Source organism: Balaenoptera borealis (genome assembly GCF_965194805.1).
Source record: "Balaenoptera borealis genome assembly, chromosome: 6".
Classification (NCBI taxonomy): Eukaryota; Metazoa; Chordata; class Mammalia; order Artiodactyla; family Balaenopteridae; genus Balaenoptera; species Balaenoptera borealis.
This window is the reverse complement of record NC_138863.1, coordinates 39356086-39375807: the sequence shown is the minus strand read 5'-3', so window position 1 is coordinate 39375807 and position 19722 is coordinate 39356086. Positions and strand designations below refer to the sequence as shown.

Below are 19722 nucleotides of genomic sequence, written 5' to 3'. Positions count from 1 at the left end.
GCTATACATGACTGAGGCTAGCTTTAACATAGGGAGGAGGGAGACTTGAGATTCTCTGACTGTGGTCTTAGGAAACGAGAGGAAGAATGATTTCCTCCGTTAATCCAATAGAGCAATTTTATGGAACTTCATCTTTACTCCTACATCCATGTATTTGCACAGGAAGGAGCACAGAATAAACTCAAAGGCACAAAATCACCTTCAAGTGCTTCCTTTACTTTCAATTATACTGACAAAAGAAATAGCTTGTTACCAAGATGTCTTTCTCTATTGCAGAAGTGGTTAGTTTTGGCAATGTGCTTTCATCCGGAGTAGCTGAGTCTAAGACAGCATCTTGTTGCCTAAGAAAATGATAAACACACTATTCAAATGTATATAAATGGCAGTTAGAACATAAATCAATAGATTTATCTGTCAGACTGTCTTCTATAAAATAAGGAAAGAAGGCATTGTGGAACATTTTTAAAAGAGTAAACATATTTATTTGGTACCGTATTCCTCCCAGAATACCTTCTCTTTATTCAGAGAGACAGTTATATTGGAAGTGATTTGAAAGATCTAATTCAGAGGCCACATCCTCTTTGATAGGCTTTATTCATTCTTGCTCATTGCTCCAAAATCATCTCTCTTCTCTGAACTTTTATAGGAATGTTCTTGCATTATTCCTAAAACATGTACGGTTATTTATAAATACGATGTTTAGAAGAGCACCGATGGAAAAGACTCTAAATGTAGTTCTGCCAAAGACACAGATATATTCTTCAAAAGACCATTTCTCAGATTTCTAGGAACACATATTAGAAGTTAGCAACAAGTGACATAGAAGCTCATATGCTCCTATGTTTTTATTATTGGCTAACTGTTCATATAATACTATAATGTTTCTAGGTATAATTCAATTCAAAACCTATATCAGATATGAGCCACATTTTGTGACTTCCTCTGGGGCTCCAATGTGTGAAAAGTTCACATCTTCAGGAAAATAAGTTGTTCTGTGATACCTTTAACCTCTTTATCATTGAAAGTATCATGCTCCAGGTCCCAACTTCATCGGGGATGGATACAGGTTAGTGATGCTGTGTAATAAAATACTTCTTACCACTAACTGTCCAGTGAGTGGAGACTGGAGGTTTACTGAATATCTGTCTGAGATATCATACCAAAGTAGGTACCCAGAATGGATCTTCTGACTTAGTTTTTTGCAAATCTAGGAATCCACTATCTTGTGAACTTTAGACTTATTTTTTTCAACTAAATGGACCAGAGAAGAGAGGCAAGGCAATGTCTCAGGAATGTCTTAGGTAATATCTCAGTTTAATTCAGTACATAGTAGGTGCTCAATAAACATTTATCAACTGAGGAATAAGCATATGAGAGGAGTGGTAGAAGATCTTCAGGGTATTCTGTGGCTGGAAAGAGAAGGGTTATTTTAACTGCAAAAGTAATCATCTCGTTATTTTGGTGTTTGTATAGTAAAAAGGTACTAATGACAGTAACGTACTTCAGGAATCAGGACATCTGGGTTCAGATCTGCCACTATAAAGTTTATGACCTTAATAAATGGGTTGTTTTTTTTTTGTTTTTTAATGGCAGAAATGCCTATCCTATCTACTTTGCTGAATCCTGACGCTCAAACTTCATCCTCTGTGTGAGTAATGTGGACACAGAAGGATGCAGCAAGGTCAGGAGAGGTGAAGAGGAAGGAGGTTAGGGGCTATGGGAGAGGCTGCAGAAGTTCTTGCAGTCAGAATGAAGATCCTTTCAGCTCTAAAACTCTATAATTTTATCGTTCTGTGGCCGCAGGCAAAGATTCTGCTGCTAGGAACAATAATAGAAGCTTTCTCTAATCCTCACACCTATTGTTACAGGAGACAATGACATAATTATCCCCACTGCACAGATGAAGAAACAATGTCAGAGAGATTAAATAACTTCCCCTTCATCACATTGTTAATTAAATACAAAAACAAGGATTTGCCCATCCATATGTGCTTCTAAACTGCCATGCTCTTTCCATCAAAGCAACATTCCATTCAGAAATAAATCAATCAATACTGGAGACACTTTACCTGTTAAAGAGAAAATATGATGTACTTTACTTCTCAAAACTGAAAGAACTATATTGATATTTTTTCTCTTTATCAATAGAGATTTTTGGTTCAAGATGGTGACATAAACATCCTTTTTTTCAAGTTTTCCTGTGAAAATGGTAGTAATTTTAACCCAGGATTGTAAAGCAACTAGAGGGTCATCAGCTGAGTAGATACTTCAACAAATTTTTGGAACATGAAAAGAAGACAGAGAACAGATGAAACAACTGAGAACACCACAGACCGTAACTCATGCAGGAAGGAAACCAATCTGCCTAGGAGATCCCTAGAAAAGGCTCTCGTCTTGCAATCAACAGGTACCAGGGGAGGAAATGTATAGGAAGGCTGACAGCAAGGAAATTATCTGAGCAACTTTATGCCAGCAAATTAGACAACTCAGGGGACTTCCCTGGTGGTACAGTGGTTAAGAATCCACCTGCCAGTGCAGGGGACACGGGTTAGAGCCCTGGTCTGGGAAGATCACTCATGCCGCAGAGCAACTAAGCCCGTGTGCCACAACTACTGAGCCTGTGCTCCAGAGCCCGCGAGCCACAACTACTGAGCCCACGTGCTACAACTACTGAAGCCTGCGTACCTAGAGCCCATGCTCTGCAACAAGAGGAGCCACCGCAACGAAGAGTAGCCCCCACTTGCCGCAACTAGAGAAAGCCCGTGCACAGCAACGAAGACCCAACACAGCCATAAATAAATAAATAAATAAATAAATAAATAAATAAATAAATAAATAAATAAAATTTTTTAAAAAAATTAGACAACTTAAATGAAAAGAACATATTCCTAAAAGGTAAAAAAGTACCAAACATGACTCAAGAAGAAATAGAAAATATGAAGAGATCTATATCTAGTAAACTAATTGAATTAGTAAGTAATAATCTTTCCACAATGAAAAGTTCAGGTCCAGATGGTCTCACTAATAAATTCTATCAAACAAGTAAGGAAGAAACAACACCAATTCTACACAAATTCATTTGGAAAATAGAGGAGGTGGAAACACTTAACTCATTTTATGAGGCCAGTAGTACCCCGATACCAAAGCCAGACAAAGACATCACAAGAAAAGTACAGTCCCAAATCATTCATTAACGTAGATTTGAAAATCCTTAAAATTTTAACAAATCCAGTATATACATAAAATTATGTATATTACATATACATAATGACTAAGTGAGAGGAATGCAAGGTTTAACATATGAAGATCATTTAATGTAATATGCCATATTTAAAAAGGACAAAAATCAAATGATCATCTCAATGGACATCGAAAAAGCACCTGACAGAAATCCAGCACCCACTCATGACGAAACCTCTCAACAAACTAGGAAAAGAAGGGAACTTCATTAATCTAATAAAGAGTATCTTAAAAACCTACAACTAACATCCTACATAAATGTGAAAGACTGAATGCTTTCCCCATAAGACTGGGAATACAAAATAAGAAATATGTAATACCAATAACTACAAATGGGATTAAACATGCTACTGAAGTCCAGAAACTCAAAGATTGAAGTTTAATAAGTCCATCCATATAGTGTTTGTTAAAGGTATAACTAAAAATGACATAAAATGATTAAAAAGAGACTTCTGTTTCTTATAACACAGCAGCAAAGATAATCTGAAAAACCTCCCAGTACCATTCTATAAATACTGGATAATATGCCACAAAGTTCCTTTGAATGCATAGCTGAGCTCACAAGAAAAAAAGGAAATACTCAGGAGGAAAAAGATGGAATGACAAGGCAGAGTAACAGCCAACCCCCGAGGCTACGGCTGCCCTTGTGGGGTGGAGCCTTGGACTTTAATGCCCACGTGGGTCAGGAGATGATTCTGCTGGAGTTAAATGGAGAATTCAAACCCAGACCTCTGTATGAAGCTGAAACCCAAGATGGGCTCTATCCTCAACCAGAGGAGGACCAAAAATGACAGGCACAGGAAAGTTGTGTCAAGAAGATCATTTGTCTTGGCCAGGACATTGGGAGGAGAAAAAATTGCTTCTATGAGTTTGTAACCAGAGGCCTACCCACCCACGGCTTAGAGTGTTGATTTTACAGTTCATGTGTTCTGAAAGGGCTTAATTGAAGAAAGTGATGTAAGTGGGCCAAGCTGGTAATGTCTAGTGGTGCCTGGCAAAAGCAAACTCCAAACCACTCTCGCAGAGGCACACGCCCACAATCTAACTGCACAGGAGCCCACATATCTGCCATCCCTTTGTCGGCACGCAGTGACCACTGCCCTCCCCTCAACGTGCCTATCCAGCCAGTAAGGTGTCACATGGGGACAGTAAAATGGAGCTCTGTGGGTGAGTGACTTACTGTAATGTGTCATGAAATTCTGTTCACCAATGGCAGTGTGTGTGCGTTGAGAGTCATGATGAAAGAAAGGGGCTACTGAACAACTAGCGTCAAGCTGTGAAAAAACAGGCAAAGAGGAACTGGTGACTTGCATCTACATTGCCCTCCGTAAACAGATCTGTACTTCAGACTGGGCAAGCCCTGCCCTGATCACACTGTGATCGTTTCAGCCCAGTTCCTTCCTTTTATACACAAGGAGACCCACGATGCCAGGGAAGTCACCACATCACCTGAACAGACAAGATGGGGAAAAAAGAAACCGCCCCAAATCTTCTACCAGGCAGCATGCCTACAACCAGAATTCCCAGACATTCTGCTCTCTCAACCAACACCAAGTATTAATATTGACACCTGATGGAAGAAATATTCATATATTGAGGTATGGGGAAGTCTTTCTGGCTTATACATGATTTGGCTTGAACTTCATGCTAACTAGAACAGCCTGTCTTATGGCCCGTCAAACATGCCTTGTACATTTGTTTTAACCATTAAAGAAAAGATTGCATTTAAAAATCTAAATGGAGTGACTGTGTTTCAGGCATTTAAAATGGAACCAGGTGGCCATTGTGGGTGTGGTTTCAGACATGTTCCTGCATCACTGAGAACTTAAATTTTCTGAACTGTTATCAAATTCAAGGATACCACCAGCCATGCTCAAAACAGTATCTGCTAGCAGCTGCCAGCTACAACCCCTTGTAACTATGCAACCATTTTGGACCCCAACCAATCCTTACTTAACAAGCATCCTTCCTTCTTGCCAGATCCAATTATAATTCTTGATAAACAACTCATGAAACTAACTGTAACCTTGTAGTTTTTGTCTTTATAAGCCTCCCCCATTTTGTAGTCTGGAGGAACACAAGTCAAGTGCTTATTGAACCTGTATCTCCTAGATTACAGTCCTCAGTTTGGCTTGAATAAAACTCTCTCCTATCCCTATTATAGATTTTTTTTAATTGATCATTTTCATCAACATACTTTTTCAGCTCATGATATTTAAAAGTGAGACACCTTTAGGGTTAAGCTCAGTCTTTCATTATTTATACCCTGACCTCATTCCAACAAGGCTTTCAGGCGTCCTTAGAGAGGCACAGAATTCTTATAATTTTAGATTAAAAAGTTCCCAGGGGCTCTAACGAGGGTAACACTGGTTAGCTTATAGAACTTACATAATGACATTAACAAGAGTGCTTCTAAAGTTTTCTCGTTCTTTATGTGGAGATTTGCTCTTTGATTTGGAAGTAGATGGTCCAGCATGACTATCATCAATCTGGTCGAGTAACTTGCCCTTTTTTCCAAAGCGTTCCATGTATTCAGCTTGAATTTTTTTAAAAAAGGCATAAATTAGTCATCTAAAAAGTAAGCTAAAATATTTAAGTGGTTAGAATAAAATGCTGAAGCATGTTTTAAGAAAAAAACTACATTCTTTAAGTTCTTAAGTAACCATATTTTCTTTCACTATGAGGAAGTTAAACTAACTCTCATTTTATGTCATCATAATAGAAACCTTTATTTCAAGAATATTCATTAATTTATTTTATATTTTGATTAATGTTAATAAACTCAGATTTTCAATTATATTTGCATAGAACCTTCTTAAAATGAAGATTAAAATTATTATAAAAACAGAATATAAAACTATTTCAGAAAATTTAAAGAACCATGATGAAAAAAATGTTAATATTCAATACAATCAATCTGATAAGTCAAAAATATTAATATAAATAATTTAGAAGTAATGATTACAACTTATTAAAATCCCCCTTAGAAAAAACTTTAGTCTTTGATACAGAGGCATATTCTGAATACAATAAATCAAAGTTTTATTATAAACATCCCAATTCCTAAAATATCAGCTTTTATAGCATTTGCAACAGCCTGAAATAACTAAGAACTGGATTCAATTATTTTCTTAGGGAACACACTGGGATAAATTTTTCTACTTTACATAAATATTTCAGTTTACGATTTCATTGCTCTAATTAACTAAATATTGTGTGATTTTTTTTCTCTAGAAAATGTCCTTGAAGTCTAAGATAGAATATTAGAGTTCTTACCATATGATTGTTGATTTTTAACACTAAACTGCTCTGGAATACCTTCACCCTGCTTTACACTCAAATGGAACGATGGAGCTGCCTGCTGCCACTGGGGCTTTGAACTCACCTGAAATATGAAATTTAGATAGCATTAACAAAACAAGGTCAGAAAAAAAATACTTTTTTCATGAAATGCCTAAGAATGTATAAACACAGACGTTTTCTCAAACAAATTAGGACATCTGTAAAGAAGGCACAAATACCCAATAGCAAATCTCACTAAAGCCTGTGAATGGCACGGTGTGTGACATCCGGGACACATTACCAAACGCTCTGCTGCTGGTTTGATGTGGGCACCTGTTACCTAACTGAGGTGTTCATTCCACAGAGTTTACTCACCCACAGACATTGGCAAGTGATTTTTTAAGCTTTCCATCTTAATTAGAGCCACACCGTGCTGGACTCCAATGCTAATGAGTTCCTCTACATTCCAGCTCCAAAGGATCTTCCTGTTCTCATGGCTTCAGCAGCTCTAGATTACCCTGGCAACTCACAAATTCATTCCATCGTTTAAGGCAGGGGTTATAAATTCTTATACCTACACAGTTCTGGCAGGTATCATGAAAGAAGGAGGAAAGGTAGTGATGATAGCTAATTGTCACTCAGCTTCAGTGCTGGGAAATGTTAGGGGGTGGTGGGGACTGCGGCCAATGGGAGAAAACCTACGTCTCCTAAAAAGGCAACAACTAATTAGCTCGAGCCGGTTACTGCGATAACAGAACACAGACCCACTGTTGCTAGAACCTATGTCTCTTCAAGAAACGCAGATGGGTGGGTTTTAAAGTAGAATGTACGTATTTTTAAACAATGATAATTGAATCTGTGTCTTCCTCTCACATTCGGGTGAACTTGATAGCCCATGCCTGTACTGGCTTTTATTGAATAGTTTTACCCTTCCCAGTCCTTTACTCCTACTTTCAAATAAACTACTTGCACAGAAGCCCTTTTTTCAGGCTCTTCTTTCACAGGAAAACAAGCTAAGACAATTAATAAGTCAATGCTTTTCCATCCTTCCCTGCCTGCCTTTCCATTCTTCCGCTCTCATCTTGCTCCATAAAGGATTTCAGATTCATGGGTGGGCTATGAGTAAGGTGTTCACAAAGGGTGAGAATCAGGTCACCAGTTCAGAGGGGCTGGGAGCCACCAGCACTGGGTCACCCTTGATTTCAACAACAAGGATCACCACCAGAAGCATAAATGTCTGTAATGAAAATCACTCTAGGGCTTAACTACCGCCGGAAAATTTTATCCAAGTACAAACCTTACTATTCAAATGAAAATTGTTTGTTGGCTTTGGTCAATGGATTTTTTAAAATCTCTTAAAAATATCATCTCCCTTAACACACATGAAACTGAGAAAATGAATGCTGAGAAAATGTAAGATATGGCCAAATATGAACATAAAACCAAGTTTAAATCAGCCAACAAAAGCATTTTAGACTATTATATGCCAATGACAGGAAAGGATTATTATTTAACTCAGCCACTGAATATTGAATCAGGAAATTTTAATTGAGTTTACATCCCTAAACCTATATACTAATAAGACAACAAACTAAGGGTAATTTTTATTTTTTTCTTTTAAAATTTGTCAAATTTTTCAACAGAAGATGTCTATTCCATTTCAAATCTTGTCTTTTAAGCTAGAAAATTTAAGATAGATTTTGCAGAAGCACAGAAAAGGTGCTATGGATCAATTCTATAGAATCTGGTATCATTAAAAAAATTTTCAATTAAAATGTATATTTTGAAATGTTCATTTACTTTATCAAAGAATATTAACTCAAGTTTTCTAAGTGAAAAATGTCCTCCATTTTAAATTATGTCCTGCATTTAAATTATAGTTTGTTCTCAGCTTTTAAAATATCTTTCAAAAAAATAATGCTTTGGATGAAACTTGAGAACATTATGCTAAGTGAAATAAGCCAGACATAAAAAGACAAATACTGTATGATTCCACTTATGAGGTACTTATAGTAGTCAAATACATAGAGACAGAAAGTAGAATGCTTGTTGCCATGGACTGACAAGAGGCAGAAACAGGGAATTAGTGTCTAATGGGTACAGAGTTTCAGTTTGGAAAGATGAAGAGTTCTGAAGATGGATGGTGGTGATGGCTGTACAACAATATGGATGTACTTAATGTCTATGAACTATAGATTTTAAATGGTTAAAATGATCAATTGTATGTTATGTATATTTTATCACAATTTAAAAAAAACCAAAGTGTTTGCACTGAACCTCCACTTAAGCTCAACTTCCAGCAGTTACAAGAGCAAAACTCAATGGCATTAAATTCAATATAACTACTAAATGGTAAAATTTATCACAGTCAAGTATATCTTACCCAGCACTTGTCAACTGAAAATGTGTATTAACTGCCTCTTCCACAGGACAATGACAATTTTTAGTCATAATAATAATAATTAAAAAAAAAAAGGATGGCAAGATCTGCAGAATCTTCTGTGGAATAGCATTTCAGTGCCAGAAGATGCATCTCAAAGATCATCAACACTTCTTACTTTCAAACTCAGAAACTGAGGCTCGGAGAGGTAACTGACTCCCTCAGATGGCAGGGCCATTAGTGACAAGGATGTAACCCAAATCTTCATCTCCTAATTCCAACACTGATATATTTTCTGCTAGACAATCTTGGAAATACTTTTATCCAGAATATTCAAACATACTATACACACTACTAGGAAATTACAGCTTACGCTTACTTTATTAAGATAGTTATTTTTCCTCTTATGTGCACCTCAGAATTTCCCAATCAGAAAATAGTCAAATTGAGCACAAAATTCAAAATCATAAATTCAGTTACTTATTTACAAGTTTGAAACTAGTAAACATTTTTAAAAGGCTAAAAATCCAACGAGAGTCTATAGGTAAATTACCGTAGACAATTGTGGTAAAATTCTTACTGGTGTCTTGGATTTTTCTTTGCTGGATGATTTATCCTGCATTTGAAAAAAAAAAAAAAAAAGTTTACTATGTTAATGTTAAAATTGATTCATTCAACCAAATTTTACAGAGGATCTAAAGTAAAGCACTTAGTATTCAAAATATTTAAAGACATACTCTACTACTTTTTTAAAAAATTTTATTTATTTTATTTATTTATTTTTGGCTGCATTGGGTCTTCGCTGCTGTGCACGGGCTTTCTCTAGTTGCGGTGAGCGGGGACTACTCTTCTTTGTGGTGCGCAGGCTTCTCACTGTGGTGGCTTGTCTTGTTGCGAAGCACGGGCTCTAGGCGCGCGAGCTTCAGTAGTTGTGGCATGTGGGCTCAGTAGTTGTGGCTCACGGGCTTAGTTGCTCTGCGGCAGGTGGGATCTTCCCAGACCATGGCTTGAACCCGTGTCTCCTGCATTGGCAGGTGCATTCTTAACCACTGCGCCACCAGGGAAGCCCCTCTACTACTTTTTAAATTCTCAATGTTTGTCTTAGAATTGCTTTTTCATAGCAAGGAAAGAAAGGAAAGTGGTATCCAACAACACCCATCAGAAAGCTTTAAAAATGTGCAAAGCCTTTTCTCCATTTCATCATCCCCTAGGAATTTAATCTGAACCTAGTGAGTGTCCAGGGCTTACTGTACTCCACCTCCCTTCTCTATCACTAAAATACCATTTCTGTCCTATTGACAACCAGAATGCTCCACTTCCTAAGGTGACAATGTATTCAGGTTAACGCATCCTCAAGTTACTGTAAGTAACACATACTTTTTAGCAGCAACTTTCAGGGAAAAGTGCTGATACTTCCTTTGAGTAGAGGATGATTCCATGGTAGGAATTCCACCTAGGTAAGAGGAAGCACTGTTGACAATAATACTTCGATCTATAAAGCAGATTATAAATCGTGCTTTTTGCCAATTGTCAACTTATTGCCTCTCAGCTCCAAGTCTACCCTTTTTGCTCCCCTTTGTGATTGAGCAGGACTCGATAACATTTCTCCTTTGCCAGCCAGCATTAATATTATAAAGGGTGTCAAAGCAACACTGTGAGAGGAAGGGACTCTCTTCCTGGTTCTAGGGCTTTTTGTCGTTGCTTCCATGGTGTGGCTGCCATCCTTGCCTGTGGGAACCTTCCCCGCCTGTGGTGTGTGGCTGGCCCAGTGACAGACACCCTCCAGCAGCGTCAAATCCCTAAGGGCAGCTTCCCAGAAAGTTTCCCTTACATCATAGAGGGAGACTTTCTTTCAAACTCTTCAGCACGCAAGCAAGATGGTTTTCTCACCTCCCAGCCTAAGCCTGCAACACCTCAGCAAACGTCTTTGCCATCCAGGTGGGCCACAGCCATTCCCTCTCCAAGGGGTCTTAATCCAGGCTTTGGAGAAGAAATGGATCCTCCAAGTTGCTTCCTTGAGCACTCTCCCTTACTCCTGAAGGGAATGGCTACTTCTTATGTCTGCTAACCCTGTATTTTTTTAAGCTACATTGTCCAAAACAGCATCCATTAGCCACCTGTAGCTACTGACCACTTGAAGTGTGTCTCATATGAAGTGAGATGTGTTTCAGTGTAAAATATGTACTAGATTTTGAAGACTTAGTACAAAATACAAAAAAATTATCTTGCCAATCTTTATATTGATTAGAATATATATTGATTACATTGTGTGCTGTGTACTGTTTTAAGAAATTTACATGAATTATCTCATTCAGTTCTCTTTACAACTCTGTGAGATGAGCAGTATACCACTTTTGTTCCTACTGTATACATGATGACTTTTTATATGAGGTACTCTCTACCCGTACAAAGCATACATTCCAGTCAATTTTTTTTTTAACATCTTTATTGAGGTATAATTGCTTTACATTGTTGTGTTAGTTTCTGCTGTATAACAAAGTGAATCAGCTATACGTATACATATATCCCCATATGCCCTCCCTCTTGCGTCTCCCTCCCACCCTTCCTATCCCACCCCTCTAGGTGGTCACAAAGCACCGAGCTGATCTCCCTGAGCTATGCGGCTGCTTCGCACTAGCTATCTATTTTACATTTGGTAGTGTATATATGTCCATGCCACTCTCTCACTTCGGCTCAATTTACCCTCCCCCCTTCCACCATGTCCTCAAGTCCATTCTCTACGTCTGCATCTTTATTCCTTCCTTCCCCTAGGTTCTTCAGAACCCCCCCCTTTTTTTTTTGAGATTCCATATATATGTGTAAGCATACGGTATTTGTTTTTCTCTTTCTGACTTACTTCACTCTGTATGACAGACTCTAGGTCCATCCACCTCACTACAAATAACTCAATTTCGTTACTTTATATGGCTGAGTAATATTCAATAGTATATATGTGCCACATCTTCTTTATCCATTCATCTGTCGATGGACACTTAGGTTGCTTCCATGTCCTGGCTATTGTAAATAGTGCTGCAATGAACACTGTGGTACATGACTCTTTTTGAATTATGGTTTTCTCAGGGTGTATGCCCAGTAGTGGGATTGCTGGGTCATATGGTGGTTCTATTTTTAGTTTTTTAAGGAACCTCCATACCATTCTCCATAGTGGCTGTATCAATTTACATTCCCACCAACAGTGCAAGAGGGTTCCCTTTTCTACACACCCTCTCCAGCATTTATTGTTTGTAGATTTTTTTGATGATGGCCGTTCTGACTGGTGTGAGGTAATACCTCATTGTAGTTTTGATTTGCATTTCTCTAATGATTAGTGATGTTGAGCATCCTTTCATGTGTTTATTGGCAATCTGTATATCTTCTTGGGAGAAATGTCTATTTAGGTCTTCTGCCCATTTTTGGATTGGGTTGTTTGTTTTTTTTTGATATTGAGCTGCATGAGCTGCTTGTATATTTTGGAGATTAATCCTTTGTCAGTTGCTTTGTTTGCAAATATTTTCTCCCTTTCTGAGGGTTGTCTTTTCGTCTTGTTTATGGTTTCCTTTGCTGTGCAAAAGCTTTGAAGTTTCATTAGGTCCCATTTGTTTATTTTTGCTTTTATTTCTATTTCTCTAGGAGGTGGGTCAAAAAAGGAGGTGGATCTTGCTGTGATTTATGTCATAGAGTGTTCTGCCTATGTTTTCCTCTAAGAGTTTGATAGTGTCTGGCCTTACATTTAGGTCTTTAATCCATTTTGAGTTTATTTTTGTGTATGGTGTTAGGAAGTGTTCTAATTTCATTCTTTTATATGTAGCTGTGCAGTTCTCCCAGCACCACTTACTGAAGAGGCTGTCTTTTCTCCATTGTATATTCTTGCCTCCATTGTCAAAGATAAGGTGACCATATGTGCGTGGGTTTATCTCTGGGCTTTCTATCCTGTTCCATTGATCTATATTTCTGTTTTTGTGCCAGTACATACTGCCTTGATTACTGTAGCTTTGTAGTACAGTCTGAAGTCAGGGAGCCTGATTCCTCCAGCTCCATTTTTCTTTCTCAAGATTGCTTTGGCAATTCGGGATCTTTTGTGTTTCCATACCAATTGTGAAATTTTTTGTTCTAGTTCTGTGAAAAATGCCATTGGTAGTTTGATAGGGATTGCATTGAATCTGTAGTTTGTTTTGGGTAGTATAGTCATTTTCACAATGTTGATTCTTCCAATCCAAGAACATGGTATATATCTCTCCATCTATTTGTATCATCTTTAATTTCTTTCATCAGCATCTTATAGTTTTCTGCATACAGTTCTTTTGTCTCCTTAGGTAGGTTTATTCCTAGGTATTTTATTCTTTTTGTTGCAATGGTAAATGGGAGTGTTTCCTTAATTTCTCTTTCATATTTTTCGTCATTAGTGTATAGGAATGCAAGAGATTTCTGTGCATTAATTTTGTATCCTGCAACTTTACGAAATTCATTGATTAGCTCTAGTAGTTTTCTGGTAGCATCTTTAGGATTATCTGTGTATGGTATCATGTCATCTGCAAACAGTGACAGTTTTACATCTTCTTTTCCAATTTGTATTCCTTTTATTTCTTTTCCTTTCTGACTGCTGTGGCTAAAACTTCCAAAACTATGTTGAATAATAGCGGTGAGCGTGGGCAACCTTGTCTTGTTCCTGATCTTAGTGGAAATGGTTTCAGTTTTTTACCAATGAGAATGATGTTGGCTGTGGGTTTGTCATATATGGCCTTTATTATGTTGAGGTAAGTTCCCTCTATGCCTACTTTCTGGAGAGTTTTTATCATAAATGGGTGTTGGATTTTGTCGAAAACTTTTTCTGCATCTATTGAGATGATCATATGGTTTTTATCCTTCAGTTTGTTAACATGGTGTATCACATTGACTGATTTGTGTATATTGAACAATCCTTGCATTCCTGGTATAAACCCCACTTGATAATGGTGTATGATCCTTTTAATGTGCTGCTGGATTCTGTTTGCTAGTATTTTGTTGAGGATTTTTGCATCTATGTTCATCAGTGATACTGGCCTGTAGTTTTCTTTTCTTGTAATACCTTTGTCTGGTTTTGGTATCAGGGTGATGGTGGCCTCGTAGAATGAGTTTGGGAGTGTTCCTTCCTCTGCAGTTTTTTGGAAGAGTTAGAGAAGGATGGGTGTTAGCTCTTCTCTAAATGTTTGATAGAATTCACCTGTGAAGCCCTCTGGTCCTGGACTTTTGTTTGTTGGAAGATTTTTAATCACAGTTTCAATTTCAGTGCTTGTGATTGGTCTGTTTATATTTTCTATTTCTTCCTGGTTCAGTCATGTAAGGTTGTGCTTTTCTAAGAATTTGTCCATTTCTTCCAGGTTGTCCATTTTTTGGGCATATAGTTGCTTGTAGTTATCTCTCATGATCCTTTGTATTTCTGCAGTGTCAATTGTTACTTCTCCTTTTTCATTTCTAATTCTGTTGATTTGAGTCTTCTCCCTTTTTTTCTTGATGACTCTGGCTAATGGTTTATCAATTTTGTTTATCTTCTCAAAGAACCAGCTTTTAGTTTCATTGACCTTTGTTATCGTTTTCTTCATTTCTTTTTCATTTATTTCTGATCTGATCTTTATGCTTTCTTTCCTTCTGCTAACTTTGGGGTTTTTTTGTTCTTTCTCTAGTTGCTTTAGGTGTAAGGTTATGTTGTTTATTTGAGATGTTTCTTGAGGTAGGATTGTATTGCTATAAACTTCCCTCTTAGAACTCCTTTTGCTGCATCCCATAGGTTTTGGGTTGTTATGTTTTCATTGTCATTTGTTTCAAGGTATTTTTTGATTTCCTCTTTCATTTCTTCAGTGATCTCTTGGTTATTTAGTAGTGTATTATTTAGCTTTCATGTGTTTGTATATTTACAGTTTTTTTCCTGTAAAAAGAAGTTACAACTTACACCGCAGAACTACAAAGGATCATAAGAGATTACTATGAACAGTTTTATGCCAATAAAACGGACAATCTAGAGGAAATGGAGAAATTCCTAGAAAGTACAATCTCCCAAGACTGAATCAGGAAGAAATAGAAAATAGAAACAGACCAATTACCAGTAATGAAACTGAATCAGTAATAAAACAAACTTACTCTCAACAAACAAAAGTCCTGGACCAGACTGCTTCACAGGTCAATTCTACCAAACATTTAAAGAAGAGTTAGCACCTATCCTTCTCAAACTATTCCAAAAAAATGCAGAGGAAGGAACATTCCCAAACTCATTCTATGAGGCAACCATCACCCTGATACTAAAACCAGACAAAGATACCACAAAAAGAGAAAATACAGGCCTATATCACTGATCAACATAGATATAAAAATCCTCATCAAAATATTAGCAAACCAAATTCAACAATACACTAAAAGGATCACACACCATGATCAAGTGGGATTTATCCCAGGGATGCAAGGATGGTTCAGTATTCGCAAAAATCAACCAACACGATATACCACATTAACAAATTGAAGAATAAAAACCATATGATCATCTCAATAGATGCAGAAAGTCTTGGACAAAACTCAACATCCATTTATGACAAAAACTCTCAACAAAGTGGGTGTAGAGGGAATATACCTAAACATAATAAAGGCCATGTATGATAAGCCCACAGCTAACAACATACTCAACAGTGAAAAGCTGAAAGCACTTCCTCTAAGATTAAGAAAAAGACAAGGTTGTCCAGCCTCTCCACTTTTATTCCACATAGTATGGGAAGTCCTAGCCACAACAACCAGACAAGAAATAAAAGAAATCCAAATTGGAAAGGAAGAAGTGAAACTGCCACTGTTTGCAGGTGAGATGATACTATATATAGAAAATCCTAAAGATGCTACCAAAAAATTACTAAAACTCATCAATGAATTTGGTAAAGTTGCAGCATACAAAATTGATGTACAAAAATCTGCTGTGTTTCTGTACACCAAAAACAAACTATCAGAAAGAGAAAGTAAGGAAACAATCCCTTTACAATGCAACAAAAAATAAAATATACAAGAATAAATATAAGGTAAAAGACTTGTACTTGGAAAACTATAAGACACTGATGAGAGAAACTGAAGACAACACAAAGAAATGGAAAGATATACCATGCTCACATGTGTAGCTGAACCAAACTGACTCCATTTTGTCAGCTCTATCTTAGGCCCACTGTCCTATCCCCTCCCCTTTATGCATGACTGAGCTTTAGCCTAACACACAAGGAATGTGCCCAAGCCAGATGAATTCCCATTTAACTTTTACCCTTGCCTTCATCTGATAACTGAAAACCAGAAGTGTGCCTTCTGCTGATGCAGATGGTTAACGGTCATAAGACACCCAGGAGAAGGAAAAAAAAAAAACCCAGTTCCCATCCGTGTGGACATGCTTCTCCCTAGTAGTGAGATTCTATTTTTAGCTTTGACCCCTTTAAATTCCCCTGCACCCCTTTCAGCAGTGCTAAGTGCAGCTGTGAATGAGGATCATATGTCCACCCAATCCTTCCTGCCTGTGTAAGTTACCCATACTACATTTCCTAATTGCTCTTTATGAAGTTGCTCACCTCATTTTTCAGTCTCAAAGTTCCTTCTCAGTTTGGAATATATTATTCAATATCTCTGACTACCAACATCATGGATGAGAAGACTTAATACTGTTAAGATGGCCATATGACCCAAGGCAATCTACAGATTCAGTGCAATCCCTATTAACATACCAATGGCATTTTTCACAGAACTAGAACAGAACTAAAATTTGTATGGAAACACAAAAGACCCTGAAGAGCCATAACAATCTTGAGAAAGAGAACAAAGCAAGACGTATCACACTCCTTTATTTCAAACTGTACTATAAACCCAGAGTAATCAAAAACAGACACACAGATCAATGGAGCAGAATACAGCACCCAGAAATGAAACCACATTCATATGGTCAATTAATCTATGACAAAGGAGGCATAAATATACAATAGGGAAAGATAGGCTCTTCAATAAATGGTATTGGGAAACTGGACAGCTACATGCAAAAGAATCAAACAGGACCACTTTCTCACACCATATGAAAAAAATAAACTCAAAATGGATTTAAGACATCAATGTAAGATCTGAAACCATAAAACTTCCAGAAGAAAACACAGGCAGTATGCCCTTTGACATCAATCTTAGCGATATTTTTTTGCTATATCTCCTTAGGCAAGAGAAACAAAAACAAAAATAAATAAATGGGGCTACATCAAACTAAGAAGCTTTTGCACAGCAAAGGAAACTATCAGCAAATGAAAAGCCACCTACTGAATGGGAGAAGATGTTTTCAAATGACATATCCAATAAGGGGTTAATACCCAAAATATACAAGGAACTCACAAAACTCAACATTAAAAAAACAAATAACCCAACTTTTAAAATGGGCAGAGGACCTGAATAAACATTTTTCCAAAGAAGACATACAGATGGCCAACAGGCACATGAAAAGATGCTGAACATCACTAATCATTAGAGAAATGCACATCAACACCACAATGAGATCATCTCACACCTGTCAGAATGGCTACTATCAAAAAGGACAAAATTCACAAAGAAAAAAATTTTCTCCTGTTTCTTTAATGTTCTATCTATATGAGATGATGAATATTCACTAAACCTACTGTGGTAATCATTTCATGATGTATGTATGTCAAATCATTATGCTGTACACCTTAAACTTATACAGCGCTGTATGTCAATTATATCTCATTAAAACTGGGGTGGGGGAATAGCAAGTGTTGGTGAGGGTGTGGAGAAAAGGGAACCCTTGTGCAATGCTGGTGGGAATGTAAATTGGTACAGCCACTATGGAGAACAGTATGGCGATTCCTCAAAAAATTAAAAATACAACTATCATATAATTCAACAATTCCACTCCTGGGTATTTAGCCAAAGAAAATGAAAACACTAATTTGAAAATATATGCATCCCTATGTTCACTGCAGCATTATTTACAATAGCCAAGATATGGAAGCAATCTATGTGCCCATCAATAGATACATAGATAAAGAAAATGTGGTATATATAACTACAATGGAATATTACTCAGCTGTGAAAAGCATGAACTCTTGCCATTTGTGACAACATAAATGGACCTACAGGGCATTATGCTAAGTGAAATAAGTCAGACAGGAAAAGACAAATACCATATGATTTCACTTATTTGTGGAGTCTAAAAAATAAATGAACAAACGTGACAAAACAGAAACAGAGTCATGGTACAGAGAACAAACAGGTGGTTGCCAGAGGGGAGGTGGGGTGCAAGGATGAGAGAAATAGGTGAGAGAGATTAAGAGGTACAAACTTCCAGTTGCAAAATACATGAGTCACAGATAAAAAATGTACAGTGTGGGGAATATAGTCAATAATTATGTAACATCTTTATATTGTGATGGATGGTAACTAGACTTGTGGTGATCAGTTTGAAATGTATAGAAATATCGAGTTTCAGGGAGGAGGAACCAAGATGGAGGAGTACAAGGACGTGCTCTCACTCCCTCTTGCGAGAACACCAGAATCACAACTAGCTGCTGGACAATCATCAACAGAAAGACACTGGAACTCACCAAAAAAGATACCCCACATCCAAAGACAAGGAGAAGCCACAATGAGACGGTAGGAGGGGCACAATCACAGTAAAATCAAATCCCATAACTGGTGGGTGGGTGACTCACAGACTGGCCAATACATATACCACAGAAGTTCACCCACTGGAGTGAAGGTTCTGAGCCCCACGTCAGGCTTCCCAACCTGGGGGTCCGGCAACGGGAGGAGGAATTCCTAGATAATCAGATTTTGAAGCCTAGTGGGAATTGATTGCAGGACTTCGACAGGACTGGGGGAAACAGAGAATCCACTCTTGGAGGGCACACACAAAGTAGTGTGTGCATCGGGACCCAGGGGAAGGAGCAGTGACCCCAGGGAAGACTGAACCAGACCTACCTGCTAGTGTTGGAAGGTTTTCTGCAGAGGCGGGGGGTGGCTCTATTTCACCGTGGAGACAAGGACACTGGCAGCAGAAGTTCTGGGAAGTACTCCTTGGCGTGAGTCCACCCAGAATCTGTCATTAGCCCCACCAAAGAGCCCAGGTAGGCTCCAGTGTTGGGTTGCCTCAGGCCAAACAACCAACAGGGAGGGAACCCAGCCCCACCCATCAACAGTCAAGCGGATTAAGCTTTTACTGAGCTCTGCCCACCAGAGCAACAGTCAGCTCTACCCACCACCAGTCCCTCCCATCAAGCCTCTTAGATAGCCTCAACCACCAGAGGGCAGACAGCAGAAGCAAGAAGAACTACAATCCTGCAGCCTGTGGAACAAAAACCACATTCACAGAAAGATAGACAAGATGAAAAGGCAGAGGGCTAATACCAGATGAAGGAACAAGATAAAAACCCAGAAAAACAATGAAGTGGAGATAGGCAACCTTCCAGAAAAAGAATTCAGAATAATGATAGTGAAGATGATCCAGGACCTCGGAAAAAGAATGGAGGCAAAGATCGAGAAGATGCATGAAATGTTTAACAAAGACCTAGAAGAATTAAAGAACAAACAAAGAGAGATGAACAATACAATAACTGAAATGAAAACTACACTAGAAGGAATCAATAGCAGAATAACTGAGGCAGAAGAACGGATAAGTGACCTGGAAGACAGAATGGTGAAATTCACTCCTATGGAACAGAATAAAGAAAAAAGAATGAAAAGAAATGAAGACAGCCTAAGAGACCTCTGGGACAACATTAAATGCAACAACATTCGCATTATAGGGGTCCCAGAAGGAGAAGAGAGAGAGAAAGGAC

At 37.8% G+C, this 19722-nt stretch overlaps 1 protein-coding gene across 1 annotated transcript in view; it reads right to left on the bottom strand.

The window, feature by feature from the left end:
* DNAH7 (dynein axonemal heavy chain 7) overlaps positions 1-19722 on the bottom strand; it is a 246606-nt gene that overhangs the window by 211149 nt on the left and 15735 nt on the right. The window contains exons 3-6 of the mRNA XM_082397280.1: positions 9456-9518; positions 6517-6625; positions 5629-5776; positions 254-341 (exon numbers count right to left, since the gene is read on the bottom strand). Of these exons, the coding sequence (XP_082253406.1) occupies positions 254-341; positions 5629-5776; positions 6517-6625; positions 9456-9518 (408 nt within the window). The remainder of the gene's footprint in view (positions 1-253; positions 342-5628; positions 5777-6516; positions 6626-9455; positions 9519-19722) is intronic.